The 18,237-nt window shown below is 34.3% G+C and overlaps 1 protein-coding gene and 1 long non-coding RNA gene across 7 annotated transcripts in view; both read right to left on the bottom strand.

Annotated features, from left to right (window-relative positions):
• Window positions 1-2,187: 2,187 nt before the first annotated feature.
• PTPRC (protein tyrosine phosphatase receptor type C) overlaps window positions 2,188-18,237 on the bottom strand; it is a 122,689-nt gene continuing 106,639 nt past the window's right edge. For 5 of the 6 annotated variants that reach the window (XM_033200500.1, XM_033200496.1, XM_033200497.1 and 2 more), the window contains 8 exons: window positions 17,011-17,160; window positions 11,581-11,671; window positions 9,900-10,033; window positions 8,852-8,986; window positions 7,098-7,220; window positions 6,697-6,875; window positions 5,051-5,186; window positions 2,188-3,550 (listed from right to left, as the gene is read on the bottom strand). In XM_033200500.1, coding sequence (XP_033056391.1) covers window positions 3,275-3,550; window positions 5,051-5,186; window positions 6,697-6,875; window positions 7,098-7,220; window positions 8,852-8,986; window positions 9,900-10,033; window positions 11,581-11,671; window positions 17,011-17,160 — 1,224 coding nt within the window. In that variant the 3' untranslated portion in view covers window positions 2,188-3,274. Of the gene's footprint in view, window positions 3,551-5,050; window positions 5,187-6,696; window positions 6,876-7,097; window positions 7,221-7,283; window positions 7,727-8,851; window positions 8,987-9,899; window positions 10,034-11,580; window positions 11,672-17,010; window positions 17,161-18,237 lie in introns of those variants that run through there. The other variant, XM_033200501.1, reaches the window with a different exon arrangement.
• LOC117076702 lies at window positions 12,544-17,004 on the bottom strand. Its single transcript, XR_004434448.1, has 2 exons — window positions 15,567-17,004; window positions 12,544-14,144 (listed from the first exon to the last, which is right to left on the bottom strand). It is a non-coding gene; the product is annotated as an uncharacterized LOC117076702 (long non-coding RNA).

The raw sequence follows: 18,237 nt of genomic DNA, 5'->3' as shown, positions 1-18,237 counted from the left end.
AAATTCAAATGTGACTCAATGCCTTGTATTTTATCTGACAATCAAATTCCATGTCATTGTGAAGAAAGTAATCATGGATAGTTTAAGTAAAGAAGAGTTTGTCTTTAGGGGATCATAGCGAAAAACAAGAATTCATTTGTTGTCAATTATCAAAAGCTTTTAATTGTCACAAACATAATTAAAATTAGCAATCACTTTTGATTTGGGCAAAGAATAAAATGTAAAGAGGTTTACAAAAGAATGAATACAAATAAAATGGACCCTTAGAAGAATGAATCTTTTCACTTAAAACAGGAAATAAAAAAGCCTAATTTTGAATGTCTTTGAAGAATCTGCAGATCATTCCAGATGTAAAATTTGTGTAAGAGATTGAAAGCACAGCCTTTTCTACTCATTTTAACAGACATTCATTTCCTTTGAAGTGATACGTTTGAAGATCTTCATATCAAGAAGCATGTTTCAATTAGCTAGGAGCAATTATCATTCACTTATTGAGATCTAACATGGTGTTATGAGGACATCTTAGAACTAATATCTGGTATAAATCTAAAATTAAGATCAGTCCTAGTTAGTTGTAAAAAGAAATTTTATATTTAATGTTTTAGAGGGAAAAAACAAAAATAGATATGAAAATTTATCTGTACAACTATAAGAATTCTGAGTAGAAGCTTAACACATTTAAAATTATCATTGCAAAGACAGACGTTCAGCTAATCACTTTACAGTTTTCCTCTTGCAAGAAAATATTAAAATGTATATCTCTTAAATGAAAAGATTTATCTGTCACTTATGTACACAATTAGTAGCCTGGGACCTGGAGTTTAGGGTTACTACATGCATCTTTTATTCCCATCGAATTCTAATACCAGGAATAAAGCAAACAAATTTAAAAGAAACCTAGAAGTTTCTTTTTGCCCAACAAATGGAATATTCTGGATTCAGAACATTATCCCTAGAATGAACCAGGCTTTTGTAAGTCAAAACTTTTTGCTTAATATTTCTGACTGGGTCCTGGAATTAATAATGGCAGTGCTAAAGTTTAGCAAATAAATCTTTTATACCTTGTAACAGATCCCCATGAATGCAACCCATAGTCATAGACATAGACCTATAAATCATGTATTATTTCTTTCTAAAGGTAAAAATCATAGACATATAATTCCATGTTTTGGTGCCATGGGTATCACCTTCTGTTTAGTATATGTTCTCACAAAGTAATGGGCTTTCTGAGCCATTTTATCTCTTTCTTTACAACAAATTCCCATATGTGGAAAAAAAAATGTTTCAAGCTTGATTCTTAAACTAACAGAAATTATTATTGCTCTATTTTCTAAGTAGGTTTTGTCTTTGAAAAGATAGTGTCAGGTGGAAAATACATTTAAAACACACAACTACCACATTTGGAAGATGTTACTTGCAATTGAAACTTCTGAAAAAAAACTTTGTTTGTAGATTATTTAGACTTTCTGCTATTTGTATTTTGAAGCAATTCACAGAAAAAGTAGGCATACATCATAATGTTCTATTGAACTGCAAATTTTAACTACATTATCTAGAAAATGGCAACTGATCAAGTTTCAGTAGAGGAAAAGAAGCCATAATGGTTTGAGTGACTGAAGAGATAAGTGAAAGCAAACTTTATTTTTTGTGCCTATAATTGGTGACTCTAATCCTCTTTTCTCATTAGTAAGTAAAGATGTAATAAGTAATCTTAATATAAATTAGAAACTGTGTGGCTTCATTGTAAAATTTACTTCTTTCTGTCTGTTAAATAAGCACAAGGATCTATATAATACTATGAGGGTTAATTGTTAATTTTATGTGTTACAATAATGAAATAATTAGAAGTAGGGACATAAAATAAATGTGAGTTGAATGGACAGCAATTGATGCTGTATAGTTAAGACATATAAAATCAGACAAAAGAGTAAAGATGTAGAAAACCAAACCAATCTAAAGGCTGTATTTGACCTTTGTAATAAGCTATTACAGAATTCACGAAAATGAGTTTTTATTACTTCATGAAAAATACCACTATTCTTGATTTTTTTCTAGATCTTAAACAATTATTAGACTATTGGATAACTGGGGCCTGTAAAATTGTTCTGCAAATATTAATAACTGCATTAAACATATTTCAATAGGTGCATACACATTTCAGATTTGAACATATAACACAATATATTATAAACAAGGAAAAAATGATCGTTGAATTTTATTATGATTAGTGATATCCATTCCCAATAAAAAGAATCTAAGCATTAGAGAAGTTCAAAGTAAATGCTTTAATGAAAGTTATGAATGGTATTTAACATGGGAACTATGCAAATGCAATATTATATTTTTCATATCAAAGAAAAATTCCATAAAAATAGCTATATTAAATTTCATATGTAAACATTTAACAAATATATTTGTATTTTTTCATTTTTATACAATGAATATTAATACATATTGCATTGGTTTATTTTAATGATGTTTATTTAAGTTCAATTGTACAAAACATAATTTGTGGTCAAAAGTATCAAGCAATAAATTTTAAATATTGTACAGAGAACAATAGATGATACAAAATTGTAAACCCCATGTAAAGACAGCCAGATAAGCTCATTGGAAATTTTTTAATTAAATAAGCTTAAAAAGATATTGAATTAAATGATAATATATGGAATATAAGATTTCCAAATGTTAATTTAGTTAACTCTTTTGTAGTAGCTATACACACACATACCACTTTTATGTACTATCACTAGAAGTAAAATCGTAAACTATTTAAGATATATGTGAGTAGAACAAGGAGGACATCTTGAGGTCATTTTAGAAATGTACATGATTTTATAGAGTTTGCACACAGTTTATGATTTTAAAAACAGATCCTTCAAGCTAAGTAAACACTTCTAATATAAAATGTATTTTTTCTTGATAAAAACAAAAAGGCAAAGCAAAAGCTTTTAGATTCACTTGAAAGAATTCTCTTTCTCTGTCTCTCACACAAACACACACATACACACATACACATACACACGTAAAGATTACAAAGAAATTGTTTCTTACTGAATAAGAAATAAAATTTTAAAATAAGCATACGTCTGTACAAACTGTTCTGGCAAAACTATCTTAAATATTTTTCCACAGTAGTAAAGTAGAACCCTTCCACAAATATTGGTTCGATGCATTTAATTAATCCACTGTATACTATTTTCACTTCCTACTTCTAGAAAAATAGAAATAACAGCTAACAGGAGGTTTGGAGTTTCCCCATTTATGTCTTTTCCTATGAACCTTGATTTAAAGCTGGACTTGCAGGACCGTTGACAGAATGTTCTGGCCCCTCAGTGCCACTTGTGGGTTCAGAACCTGCAGCCTGTTCCTTTGCTTCAGGGAGCTTTTCTGTGGCACCAAGTGGATTAACACAATTAGCATCCTGTTTTACTTTGTCCACTTCATTATCAAATTCAATTTTATCTTCTTGATGGTTGTTTTTCTTTACTTGTCCATTCTGAGCAGGGTAGGTGCTGGCAATGATGTCATATAGGAATTGGTATTGCTCCTAGTAAAGGAATTAAGCAGGAAATTACACGAAGAAAGTTGACGTCATTATTTTTATGCCAGATGAAGATTCGCAAGAACTAATGATTTATTTGTGGAAGTATTGGATGACAGAAAAGTACTTTGATATGTTCTCATAAAGATATCTAAATAATTTAGTTTCTTTATGGTCCTAAAGGGCTGACTGCAGGGTTCTTTTTGAACTTTACCTTGGAGCAACCCCAAACCGGTGTTCACTCCTCTCATGGGCCATTTCCATGCCCCTGCTCATGACGCCATGTTTTGTACCCATCTTCCTGTCTAACGCCTACACATTATTTAAGAATCAGAGCAGGAATCACCTGCTTCAAGAAGCGCTCCTTGATTCCTAAAGTTTAAATTAAATGCCCTCATTTGTGTTCTTCTTATAATTTCTCTGTCATTTTACGTACTACATTGATTAGTATATATCTGACTTTCCCTCAAACTCACCAATTAGACTCTTTATAGCAAGAGCATATAGCAAGCATTTGATACATTTTTAAGTATCAAGATTTGAAATCTCAATATCATACATGATTAAAAGCTTTATATAGTTTAGTGAGCAATTAAGTTTACATTGTGAATAAGGATTAATTCCCAGATGACCATCTACAGTTACTACCACCTAGAGGGTATACACGATAGATTGATTACAAGAAAATAAAACTTATTTTCCTCCCTGTATCCACATTTCTTTGCAATGTGAATTTGCAGGCCCTCTCAAGAAGTGGGGTCTGTTTCCCTACCCCTTGAATCTGTGCAGGCTTTATGACTTATCTGACTAATAATATACAGAAGAAGACATCTGTGTCACTTTCAAGCCTGGGCCTCAAGTGGTCTCACACAAGTCTTCTTTCCCTTGTGGAACTTGCTGCTTTAATGTGATTAAGCCTGGGCTAGTCTTCTGGATGAGGAGGGACATGTGACTCACTCGCTGTTGTTGCCATAGCTAAATGGCAGCCACATGCCAGCCTACTGGCAGTGTAGGTCACTTCAGACCAGCCAAACTGTAGGGCACACATCAGCTGAAGGCAGACACATGAGTCAGCCTGGTCTCTATTGGCTGAGCTTGAGGGCGTCAGCAGAACATTCCAGCATATCATAAGACTACTGAACCATAATAAATGTTACTTGTTTAGGCCCCCAAATTTGGGGGTGGTTTATTACACAACACAAATAGATACAGGAGTGAAGGCAAGAAAATTAAGAAATTCATGAGCATTTAGGGAAAGACTCTTCATGAACTGTCACAACAAAGGGCTAGGAACTTTAGGCTCTTATTTAGACTGATAATTTAATGTGAATTATCATGTAAAACTAGAAAAGATAAAAGAATAGGAAAGAAAATATAGGAAAGGACAGAAAAGGAAAGGGACAAAAGAACAAAAGAGAGGAAAGGAGAGGAGGAAAAAAAAGGAAACCATCAAAAAGAAAAAAAAAATTTCCAAGCACGTTAAAAGCAACAGTGAAGTATACTTACAAATGTGGAAATCATGCCTGGCCTAGCTTTGCGTAGAGCTTTTACCACTTGAAAAATATCCACTACCTCTTCTGTTTCTGCACTTTCTAAGAGATTTAACAAAGCACAAAATATTCCCGTTTGCTGAGATCCATCCCTATAAAAGAAAGAAAAGATAGAAAATAATCCTACTTGTTAACAAAAAGGGTGATATTAGAATAAAAACAGGAAGAGAGAGAATATATTTTTGCTTCATGTTTATCATAATTATCTTATTACAACCTCTTTCAAGAACCAAATTATTTATGCTAAATGCATTTTTAGGCAAACTTTTTCAATTTAAGAGTATGATAATCCTGGAATTGAAAACTTACTTGTCTTAGGCTTTAAAAATATATTTTCTTTTATTTGGTATTTTATGGATTTTCATGCATTTTTATTTACATCTGAAGTTGTTGAAACGAATATCAGAATGCCAATATGACAGAGAAGGAAACCAAGATTTTGAGAGGAGAAAGGTATAGCTTGAAGCTGATGTAACCAGAAATATTAGACCTAATATTCTGTAAATTACTAGAACACATGCTTCTTCTTCACTCTTCTGCCTCTCTACCACGTTCACAAATGTTTTCACTTCTGCATCAGTAGAAAAGTAATACCCAGTAGAATTATTCATTAAAAAGGGGGTAATTAAATAGTTTACCAAACAATGAGAAGTATAAAGCATTATCATGAAGATTCGGTTTAAACAATATGTTACCAGCAGAGTGCTTTAGTTATTGTACATAAATCATATTCTAAGAAACATATATAGTTTTACAGTGTAAACTTCCCTTCCTCAGCTTTCTTTCCACATAAATGCTGAATATTTGTATATTTCTAAAGGTTTGATTCTAGTATATGCGATTCCAATAATAACAATTAGACTTTTTCAGAAATTCTAAAAGCTTTTCACTAGATTAACATTTCTCATTTTACTTTACTGTTTTTCATTTCTCATTTACTTCAATATTCTTTTTTGTGTAAACTTTTACATTATATATCTTTCTTTCAATTATATTGCTTATTTAAGATGAATATGTAAGCATCTATCACAGATGAAGGAACTAATAAAATCTAGTAGTATTATTGATATTATCACAATCTTTGCCCTTTGGTTCAGTTTAGAAAATTAAATAATGAGTTTCAAATCAAAATTGCTAAGCTTTGGGATTTCAGTTAATATTTAACTTAAAATATGTTTAATAAACTTCATGGTCATTAAACACATTAGGTGTTTTTATGACAGCTAATAGAGTAGATCAATGTATATGAGTATATGTGTAATGTGATACCTATCTACCTATCTGTCCACACACCTTTCCATTCATTAATTCATTCACACAGATGACATTCCTGGCTCAATGTTAGCTACTAAGGAATCAAAGATGACATGACTCCAAGTATTAACAAACACAACCTAAAATTACTGCACTATAATATAACCACTTCTATTATATTTCTATAATAGTTATGCTGTGGAAACAACCAAGGGAGTGACTGACTCCATAAGAAGTTTTTACTGTGGTTATATGTTTCATATATGAGGATAAATAAATAAGACAACATGTGAACCGAGAAGTCAAGCATTATGATTTTTAGAGCACATTCTACCAAATCCCACCCACCTGCAGTGAATGAGGAGAGGTGTACTCTTGTGATGCTTGTTCCCTTCGGAGGAATTCTTCTGGGGAAGTTTTTCTTTGAGGACCTGAATCATAGAGACTAATTCCTTGGGTTCTGCAGGCAGCTGCTCCACACTCCAGTTTGTATATTGGTACTGGTACACAGTTCGAGAGTCTTTCCTCTAAAATCAGAATTGAAGAGAGCATTAACTGGAGTGAAGTTCAGCTTATTTTCTAATTTGATAGTCATATTTTCTTCATAATTACTTTTATTTAAATAATTTTAAAATGTTATTCTGAACCATTATGTATATGATGGCCTTGTCTGCATAGAGTAATTTACATTCATTTTGCTACCAGATCCATTATACGAAAGAAACATACTCCCAAAATTGTTTCCATACCTTGGAATGTCTCAGTTCAAAGACACGAAGGGTGTAAGTTGGAGATTTGTTTGTGTCTTTCATGTCAACTTCGATATCTCCATATGTTTGCTTTCCTTCTCCCCAGTACTGAGCACAGATTTCCTGGATAAAAGAAGACAATTCAACAGTTTCTGTTTGCTATTTAAAGTATGCAAAGGATCAGTCTCCTTCTTTCTCCCTTTCTCTCTCTTTCTCTGTCTGTGCCTCTTTTCTATTAAATGAAAATTATTGTTTGCTAAAATTGAAACCTGCTTATAAAAATCCAGAATCTAGTTTAAGCATTGGGGACTCGTTTAATAAATATGTGGTATTTCCTCGTGTAAGAAAAGGGAAGCTGAGCACAATCGAGGTGGCTGCGACACCCCCGGAACATCTGTCTTCCTTAGTGTAGGTCTTTGAGGTTTGCTCCTCTTTTCCACATGCTTATCATCACCTCTTCAATATTTATGGCTGGCATGAGTCAATGTTATTCACGACCCTTTCAATAACTCAGGTCCCACTGTCCCTTCAGTGGTTCTTGAGGAAGAAGGCTGCATCTTTTGGAGCTTTGTCTCTGTCATCTTGTTGACCAACACCATGAGCAGCTTTATATATTTTTGTCTGCATATCTAAGGAAAGGGCCAGATTGAAGAGTAGATGAATCACAAAAGTGTTTCTTCTCGCTACCAACTGTTGTCTACCAACTACAACCCCTCAATTTCTGACAAATACAGGCAGTCCTGCCTGTACTTCCATCCTGTTTCCCAGCTTTCACAATTTATATAAAGGAAAAGACTGTGGGAATTCCACGCTAGAAATCTGGATGTATGTTCCTTTAAAACAAAAAAACATAAAAAGCAACTTTCCATGTACAGGGGAAGGGGACCAGGTGAGGGTGAGAAAGAGTGGGATTTGGGGGAGAGAGATGGACATAATAAATCTTAAATCTTTTGCATACTTATAAGGTTATTCACTGAATAAGCTTGAACATATGTCAAATAATGTGGTCAGTGCTAAAGCTGAGTGAGATCTACCACCAGGGAAATTTTAATAATAACTGAAGATATTAAGAAAAGGATAAAATATCTGTCACAAGAATTAAGTAAAAGATCAAATTATATCTTAGATTCACCTTCAACTATAGACTTTTATGGCAATAAATATTACATGAGAATAAAGAAAGGAGGATACAGATATATTTTTCAGGACTTTGGTCTTGTTAAAAGCATAGGGTCAAAATTGGAAGAGAGTACACATTTAGTTACATGGAATATCAGTAAGTTTAGACTCAGTGATGACAATGCAAATGGTGTGTTCAGGCTTGGGCACAAAACCTGCTTGTCCACAGTGGAGAGGATGGAAAACATAAAAATGGGAGGAAGATGAAAGACACATGATGGGGTGATTGTCGAGGGCGCTGGATATCACAAAAAGAACTTGGTTTTTATCTTGAGAAAATGAGGAAAACAGAGTGAAATGTAGCTGTTATTTGCTGTGACACTGGCATTGCTGCGTCCTGGCTAATCTGTGAGTAGCAAGCAAGACTGGAGGGGGCAAACAGGAGAGACTGTCAGAATCCAGACATAGCTGATGGAGGACCAACACCAGGGTGAAAGGGGTAAGATTGAGCAGACAGAATTGTGTGATGGAGGGCTAAAAAAGATGTGGGTATGGTGATCAAGCAAGCAATCCAAGGCTGGAGAATGAAGATTTATGACAGAGAGGGTTAAAAAAAAATCCTCAAAAGTACAAACCTGGTCTCCGTGTTTCAGTTCTGTCAGCATAACAATAACTTTGACTTTTCTTTGGAAGATCATCTGCCAAAAGTCACCAATGGTCTCCTTCAGTGGTCCCTGAGCAGCAATCATCACTTCAGGTTTCCAATAGCTCTTTTTAGACAAAAAAGGGTGGGACTTTGTTACTACAGAAGAGAGCTCAGTAGATTCTTCAAATAACCATTTTGAAATAGAGTTACTTAGTTTGATATCAATGCTGTCACATACAAATAGTAAGATTCCTATGTCCAAGAAACAATGTAATAGTTATGTGTAAAATAATTACGCAGATAATAATTCTTAGCTAATAATGTAAAATCAAGATTACAACATATCTTGGGAAACAAGTTTTCCTTTCCACAAAAGACACATCTTTTTGTTTCTCTATAAAGGTTAGTGTGATTGTAAAAAGGAAATGCTTAAGCATTTCAAACTACCTTCATCATGTCTATACTAATTTTAATTAGTGTCTTTACATTCTTATTATATTTCTTAATTAAACTAATATTCTATGAATGTGTGCTTTAGGAAACTTTGGAAAATAAGTAAATCCAACTTAGTGTATAAATAATAAGTATTTAATAAATGACTAAAGTTTCATTGTTTGAATTCTCAGTTAATTAAAAAAGTGGGGGATGTGACACAGACTCACCTAGTAATTCAGTTAATCTGAATGAAAAGTTTCTAATCATACAAATATACAAATTTGGCTTTGCCTACAATTTGGATATCTGGGCATATTTGCTCAAATTTTACTATTTTTAAAATTGATGTGATTATAGCTATATTTGTCATAAAATATAACCAATAGCATTAACTTATTTTGTATCAGGTTATTAGGTTATAGTATATTTAAATCTTTCATTAAGTTAAAATGTAGCATTGAAATTCAAACTCTCATGTCAATCTATATGTAGTTATGACCAAGTTCATTATTCTTTTATAAAATTGCTTAATGAATGGCCCTAATCACATAGATATGACTTTAAAATGGCTGGATCTTGGGTTTTGCAATTTAAGTACCTACCATTATAAAAGATGCATTGATGTATTTGCTTGGTTCCTCTGAATCACTGTCATCGTCAGAGGATTCATCTGAATCATGGTCACTCTCTTTACTCATTTCCAGCTCATGTTTAAGTGGCACTCTGTTATAGTCATCTATGTAAAATAAATCAGTAGTAAGCCTTCCTTTCAAAAATTAAATTTCTTCTTCATTGTCATGTGGAAATTTGAAAGTATTTAAAAAGGGACACACTGCATTATGAAAACTTATTGATCTGCATGAAATAAGATCCTATATAAAATTCGGTACTTGTTGATAAACAAATTATACAACAAAAGTCTAAGGAAAGGATTACAGGAAAAAACATGGAACGTAATTCCATGTCAAACAACAAATACGTATCGTAACACTGTATATGATTATTTAATTTTTAATACATACACTTTAATTTCCCATAGACTGTTATAATTCTGCTTGATAAAAGTTTACAAAATACATAGCTTAGATTTTTTCCCCTCAATTACATTCCAGTAACATTAAATTAACAATCTTATATAGGTAGCTTTGATTAATTATTGTTTAGCCCAGAAAATTATTTGATCCATAATTTCTCACTGTTTCTTAATTGCTATAATTTACAATAACTTGGTCAAATGATTTGATTAACCATATCACCATCAATTCCATATTTTAAACTACATTCATAAGGACTCCTGTGGAAATTAACTAGGTCAGCCATGCACTGATCTGATTTATTTGGTCGTCTAATTTATCAACTTGTGTTATATTTTATCCATGCTAATTTTAGTTTACTCAGCTGAATAAAATTACCATATGTGATCATGTTAATATGCTTAAATAGGCCGGGCACAGTGGCTCAAGCCTGTAATCCCAGCACTTTGGGAGGCCGAGACGGGAGGATCACGAGGTCAGGAGATCGAGACCATCCTGGCTAACACGGTGAAACCCCGTCTCTACTAAAAAATACAAAAAAAAAAAAACTAGCCCGGCGAGGTGGCGGGCGCCTGTAGTCCCAGCTACTCGGGAGGCTGAGGCAGGAGAATGGCGAGAACCCAGGAGGCGGAGCTTGCAGTGAGCTGAGATCGCGCCACTGCACTCCAGCCTGGGCGATAGAGCGAGACTCCGTCTCAAAAAAAAAAAAAAAAAAAAAATGCTTAAATAGTAGAATTCAGTAGAATTCAAGTCTTGAAACTGCATATTTTGATCTGTTAAATTTGATGATCTAGAGTTTATAGAGTATTTACCCCCTACTTTCAACCTCCCAGATATAAGGGACAAAAAGGAAACATAAAGAGAACAAATGGATGTAATTTTTACTATTTGTCAACTACCCTGGAGTAAATAACTGAAATAAACTAAAAATGAAAGAAAATGAGTAAAAGAGACTTGCTCTTTTTTCTCCCAACTTTAAATATTTCACTTTTATGACAACCCCTTTCTGAAATAATTGGTAAAAAGAAAACACTGAATACAGTCTACCCTCCAAAGCCCATTGTAAATGTTCAGGATTATAAGTCTTTGCAATAACTAGTATTTCAATACTTATTAACTTCTTCCCTATTAACAACCAAATGTTGAAATCTTGCTTCAAGATCATTTGTATGAGTGTGTGTCCCACATTAAACAAATCCAAAAGAGCTTAACTTTATCTGATACGAAAAAAATAAAATAAACTACATACATGGGATGACATTAGAATTCCTGTTTTTACTTTTATTTTCTTCCTGATTTCCAATGTGCTGTGTCCTCCAGCTCCTATATGAAGGAAGTCTCTGAAGAAAAAAAATGAAAAACTCCTTTAAAATGTAAATATTGGCTTATTGCATAATAAGATACTCCCTAAGGAAAAGCATTTCATTATTTTTTGTGAAATTTGCATATGGCCCCTATAGGTCGTAATTTTTCGGTTTGCCTCTGATTATTTTTTTCTTTAAATTGCTCAGGCATTTAGTCCTTTTGACAGGGTGAGTATGAGCTAAAGATATATAATATGTAACAGACTATGTCTCCTTCTTCAGAGCTGCTTGACAGAAAAATAATATAGTTTGTTCTTATATAAGTTGAAAGCAGTAAACTGATGTTGATCTATATTGCAAAAGCAATGGTAAGTTATTTTAAGTTATCAGAAATAAACTTTGGAGACACCACATTCATAGGAGACTTGGCACATGTTTTGAAAGTTGATTCTTAATTTGTTTACACCTTCTAGATTGATTTCCTCTCACCCACAGTTACTAATTAGTCAGAAGAGATCTATCATTTCTACAGACAAGGCTCACAGATATTTTTAGTTTTCCTCCTACTTAATCTAGTCTACCTTCATTTGTCACTTGTAAAACATCAACCATTGCTTAACTGGCCTCTTTGTCTTCAATCTCGCTTGCTCTGATCCTTCTAAAACACAAAACAGAAGATGCTCTTCTGAAGATGAACTTTCCATCACTATAAGAAAACAAAAAACCTCCTCAAAATAGTGTAAGAAGTCTTTAGTGATATGCCCCTGACTATTTCTCCAGCCTTACACCCTTCTAGGTCCCTCCATACTTCTATCAAACCAGCTTCCTCAATTCTTGGAAAGGCCAAGCTTTTCTTTAACTCTTGGCAGATAAACATGTTTGTTGTTGTTGCTGGTTGGTTGTTTTTGTTTTTTTCTTGCTTGAACTACCCTTTCCCCTTTTGGTTGCTCTAATAACTTTTCTTACCCTATAGGTATCAGTTTAAATGCCAATTTATTCTGGAAGACCTCCCTGCCTCCAGTCTTTCCTCTCCACTAGTCCTTAAATAAGTATTTGTCAAGTGAACAATATTTAATGATAATATTTAATGTTACAAATAACTTAAACTGAGAAAGCTCCTCATGTGCAATTCAGTAAGATTTGATATACACATACATGCATGTATATTTGTGTGTGTATATAGATATATATTTTTTCAGCATGGTACCCTCGTTCAAACTAATCATAGCACTCTGTTTCAAACCTCATTCATAGCTATGTAATTGAGTGAAAGCAAATATCATCATTGAATTTTAGGCCACTTAAACACCACCATGAGCTGCATGAAGGACCACATGTTTTGGAAATTACAACACCTTGTGCTCTTGTGAGTGTAGTCAGCGAGGCAGCCTGTGCCCTGCAGCAATACTCAGGATTATAGGTGGAATTAATGATTCACCTTCATCTAAGACACAAAGGATCTGTCACTCTTAAATCTCTGCCTGCTTCACATGCCATCACAAGTCTAAGCTTCCCAGTGCATCCACATTCCCTAGATTTTTATTCCTGAATGGTTATTTGTATCCTCAGATACAACCCAGTCTCTTACACCTTACCCAACAGTGCCTTCCTCCCCTGCTCTCTGATGCTCATAGTCTGTCATCTGTGAACTCCCATTTATCCTAATCATCTTCTCCCAACAGTCGCTTCACCTTTTTTTTTTTCTTTCCACCAATTGAAACATGGATGTCAGCTAAGGACACCACCAATGACTCGGCAGTCCTTTTAAGAAAAAGTTGACTTTTCCCCTCATACTCCTTTTACCTCACAGGTTTAAGAAAAGATATGTGTTCTCCTTACTCCCTGATTCTACTTGCAAACCATTTCTACTTATTCTTTTTCAAATAAACTAACCACTTTGATATTCCTGCCATCATACTATGCTAGCTTCTATCCACTGCCCTTCACTGGGAAGTGCCAGGTATTGATTTCTGAATCACTCCACCTCATTTAGTTTTAGGTTTGGCTAAGTATGTGCCCTTCTTTCCAAGGTCTATCATCATTTTTGGTTAATTCAACATTGACAAGAATGATCTATCCAACACTCTAGTCTCTTCATTTCTTAGCTTCTTCACCTCCCATGACTTTCCCTCCATTTCCCAGTCATCCACTTTCATCATTCCACCTTTGTAGGTTTCATTCCACCACAACTTCAATTATCCCTGTTGTTGAGAATTACCCCTATTATTCCTGGTCATTTATTCTAGTATGTTCAACCCAGTAATCTGTAATTCTATCAAAATGTCCAACTTATTATCCTTACTACTTTCTCTCACCTCCCTCGTGTGGCCAATTTGCTTTTTATTTTCCACCTCAGTCATCATTCATTTGTAAACACCCTCAACTTGTTTGCCTCACTACTTTCAAATAGACACTTTTCAAAATCTAGATAGGTTTAACTCAACTATCTGCACACACAGCCTCTACCCTCAAAGAGCTGAATGCTGCTATAGAAAACAATACAACCATCCTAAGTCAAAAGGACAAAGCTGGAGGCGTCACGCTACCTGACTTCAAACTATACTACAAGGCTACAGTAACCAAAACAGCATGGTACTGGTACCACAACAGAGATATAGACCAATGGAACAGAACAGAGTCCTCAGAAATAATACCACACATCTACAGCCATCTGATCTTTGACAAACCTGAGAGAAACAAGAAATGGGGAAAGGATTCCCTATTTAATAAATGGTGCTGGGAAAATTGGCTAGCCATAAGTAGAAAGCTGAAACTGGATCCTTTCCTTACCCCTTATACGAAAATTAATTCAAGATGGATTAGAGACTTAAATGTTAGACCTAATACCATAAAAACCCTAGAAGAAAATCTAGGTAGTACCATTCAGGACATAGGCATGGGCAAGGACTTCATGTCTAAAACACCAAAAGCAACGGCAGCAAAAGCAAAAATTGACACATGGGATCTAATTAAACTAAAGAGCTTTTGCACAGCTAAAGAAACTACCATCAGAGTGAACAGGCAACCTACAGAATGGGAAAAAATTTTTGCAACCTACTCATCTGACAAAGGGCTAATATCCAGAATCTACAAAGAACTCAAACAAATATACAAGAAAAAAACAAACAACCCTATCAAAAAGTGGGGAAAGGATATGAACAGACATTTCTCAAAAGAAGACATCCATACAGCCAACAGACACATGAAAAAATGCTCATCATCACTCGCCATCAGAGAAATGCAAATCAAAACCACAATGAGATACCACCTCACACCAGTTAGAATGGCAATCATTAAGAAGTCAGGAAACAACAGGTGTTGGAGAGGATGTGGAGAAATAGGAACACTTTTACACTGTTGGTGGGATTGTAAACTAGTTCAACCATTATGGAAAACAGTATGGCAATTCCTCAAGGATCTAGAACTAGATGTACCATATGACCCAGCCATCCCACTACTGGGTATATACCCAAAGGATTATAAATTACTCTACTACAAAGACACATGCACACGTATGTTTATTGCGGCACTATTCACAATAGCAAAGACTTGGAATCAACCCAAATGTCCATCTGTGACAGACTGGATTAAGAAAATGTGGCACATATACACCATGGAATACTATGCAGCCATCAAAAAGGATGAGTTTGCGTCCTTTGTAGGGACATGGATGCAGCTGGAAACCATCATTCTTAGCAAACTATCACAAGAAGAGAAAACCAAACACCGCATGTTCTCACTCATAGGTGGGAACTGAACAATGAGATCACTTGGACTCGGGAAGGGGAACATCACACACTGGGGCCTATCATGGGGAGGGGGGAGGAGGGAGGGATTGCATTGGGGAGTTATACATGATATAAACGTCATGCACATGTACCCTAGAACTTAAAGTATAATAAAAAAAAAAAAAGAAAACAATACAACCAACTGACTAATTCCCTTTAAACTCATAACCATAAATTTACATGATCAAATGATAACTTCTGGCACTCTTACTGCCTCAGCCTAGGGAGATTGCTTTTCTACTTTGAGATAACTAGTTCATACCATTCCTCAAGCATTAAGCTCTTCTTTGCCCTACTCGCTCCTGTATCTCTCAACTCTCAAGTGATGATCTAGCCTCATATTTCTTGAAAAATGAAAGATCATCAGGCAAGCGCTGCCTCAACTTCCCAATACCAGATTGACCAACCGACTTGCATCTCTACCCTCATCTTCTGTCTTACTGTCTGCTTAAATGGAATAATTTCACTGCTTCTATCTGTGATCTGGATCACATCCTCTCATCCGTCTTCCCGTGACCACTTGCAGATCATTTTGACTCCTGTGCCTAGGATTGTACTTGGCACACAGCAGAAACTCAAGCACATTTGTTTAGTGAAAAAAAAGTCTGTCTTTTATATAGTAAATAAACATTCATAAGAATGTTTAACTTAAATGTATAACTGTCTCTAAACAGAGTATGTGTTTATGTGGATTAGTAGGGCAGGTATAAGGTATATTGAATATGGTTAATGTATCAACTAGAAAAGCAAGAAAACAACAATAAAACACTACTCTGCTTGAGACTACCCTGTGCCTGCTAGTTCTTCCATTGTAAGTACAGGTCTTCTGAGGTATTGAGTCACTTGGTGATTACTGCATGCTCTACCTCCACCCCCATCTTAACCCCACTTTGATCCTAAACATTAAATGGTTCTGCATCTGACTAAAAGCATACTCCTGGTCTTTAGAAACTCTGAATTTACCAGTTTGGTACATTACAGAATGACCCAGTAAACTGGAAATCATAAGTGGAACAAAAAAAACACAAAACACTTTTTTGACAACGGAGCAATTTGAGGACAGATATGCCAACTTTCTGAAATTACAGTGAACTACATGCTAGGTTAGCTGTCAGAATAATTGCCTAATAAATAGGTTAGGACACATGTACTTATCCTTTACTGTCTGTCTGGAAGCTCCAGCCAGTTCAACTTCCTAAGCAGTCATAAACTCTTCTAATGATTTCCTTTACAAACGAAAACCAGATACGGTTTTTAAAGGTGATATACTGTATTGCCTTTGGCAGATGAGTTTTGTGGTTATATACTGTTATTTTGACACTTTATTTTATACCACCTTAATGAGGAATGACTGAAAGTGTTAGCAATACAGTCAGATTTCTGGGTCTAAAGAAATCTATATAATTGTTGTGTGAATTCAGGCATTTCTCTTAACTCGTTGTGTCCTAGTTTTCTCATCTGTGCTCCACTGGTTATGGTGAGGACCAAACACAAGCGCTATGTCAAGTGCATAGCAAACACCTAGAAAGTAGATGACACTCAGTAAAAGTTGCCTGTAATTATTATTATTGTTGTCACTATCATTACCTGGAATTCAGCCTCCAGTGGAGATGGCTCACTGGGTGGATCCCTTTTCTTCATGTTATGTAGATATGGATGTAATTCAGACAAATTCACTTCTGTTTCTCCAAACTGATTGTATTCAACCAAAGCCTGATGGATCAAGATGTACTGGGCCTACAATTTCAGGAAAAAATACAGATAATTAACTAATAATTTAGAGTCCTGCAAGTCATATTTAAATAAAATACACATTCTCCATAATTTTGCTCATATTGGAACAATACATGGCAAAGCAAACTGATATCTATGATATTTATGTGAGACCTATAATATTCTGGAAGTTCACTCTCAGAGTTTTCTGGAATATGAGCAAATTCTATTTTCAGATTATTTTTTCAGAAAAATTACTTTACAAATAGATTATCCATGTACTCTGTATTGCACAACTTTTATTCCTAAAAACTAAAGAACATTGTATGTGACTTCATTTAGTAATGATTGGGACAATAAGTCAAATTACTGAATGTAAAACCATAATAAATTTCACAGTATATTCAAGAGGTAAAAAATCAAGTTGTTATTCCTTAGAAAACCTTTTAAAATAGTTTTTAGAACTTTCAAAATAAGAAAATTATTTTTTAATATGAAAATTATTTTTTTAATCCAATATGCCAAACCCAGATTTAACCACTCTTAACTGCTTATTTTGTTTGAATCCAGTATTTTCAAGGAAATAGTATACTTCTGATAATCCTCTGTAACTACCACCTTTAGTTCCCTGAATTTGGCAGTATCTTTCCACCGTACTTTATTTTCCACTGTAAATCATTTCTTTTTATCTGGTTAACAATTTGTTTTCATATTTCTACTCTGTTATCTATGCATCTATAATCATAAGCATTGTACATTTTTGTGCTTTAAAAAAATCACATAAATTATATCTTTTAGTTTCATGTGCCAACTTTACTCACTCATTGTTTTCATCTGAGCATCTCTCCAAATAGACAGACACAAACCTAGATTATTGCTTTCTACCACAACACAGCATTTGTTGTACAGAGAGTTCACATGTCCAAATTTTGTTTTCCTATTCCTCTATTGATACATATTCATGGTGTTTCCATTCTTTCATTGGTACACATTTCAGTTTTCTCTTTCTTTTTTTTTTGCTATTCTTGCAAATGTTTCTAGTTGATGCTTCTCTTGGGTATGTGCACATATGTGATTTTTGTGGGGTCAAATACAGACATT

This window comes from Trachypithecus francoisi, unplaced genomic scaffold, assembly GCF_009764315.1.
Source record: "Trachypithecus francoisi isolate TF-2019V2 unplaced genomic scaffold, Tfra_2.0 Lachesis_group5, whole genome shotgun sequence".
Lineage (NCBI taxonomy): Eukaryota > Metazoa > Chordata > Mammalia > Primates > Cercopithecidae > Trachypithecus > Trachypithecus francoisi.
Note: the sequence above shows the minus strand (reverse complement) of the source record. Positions and strands in the feature narration are given on the sequence as shown.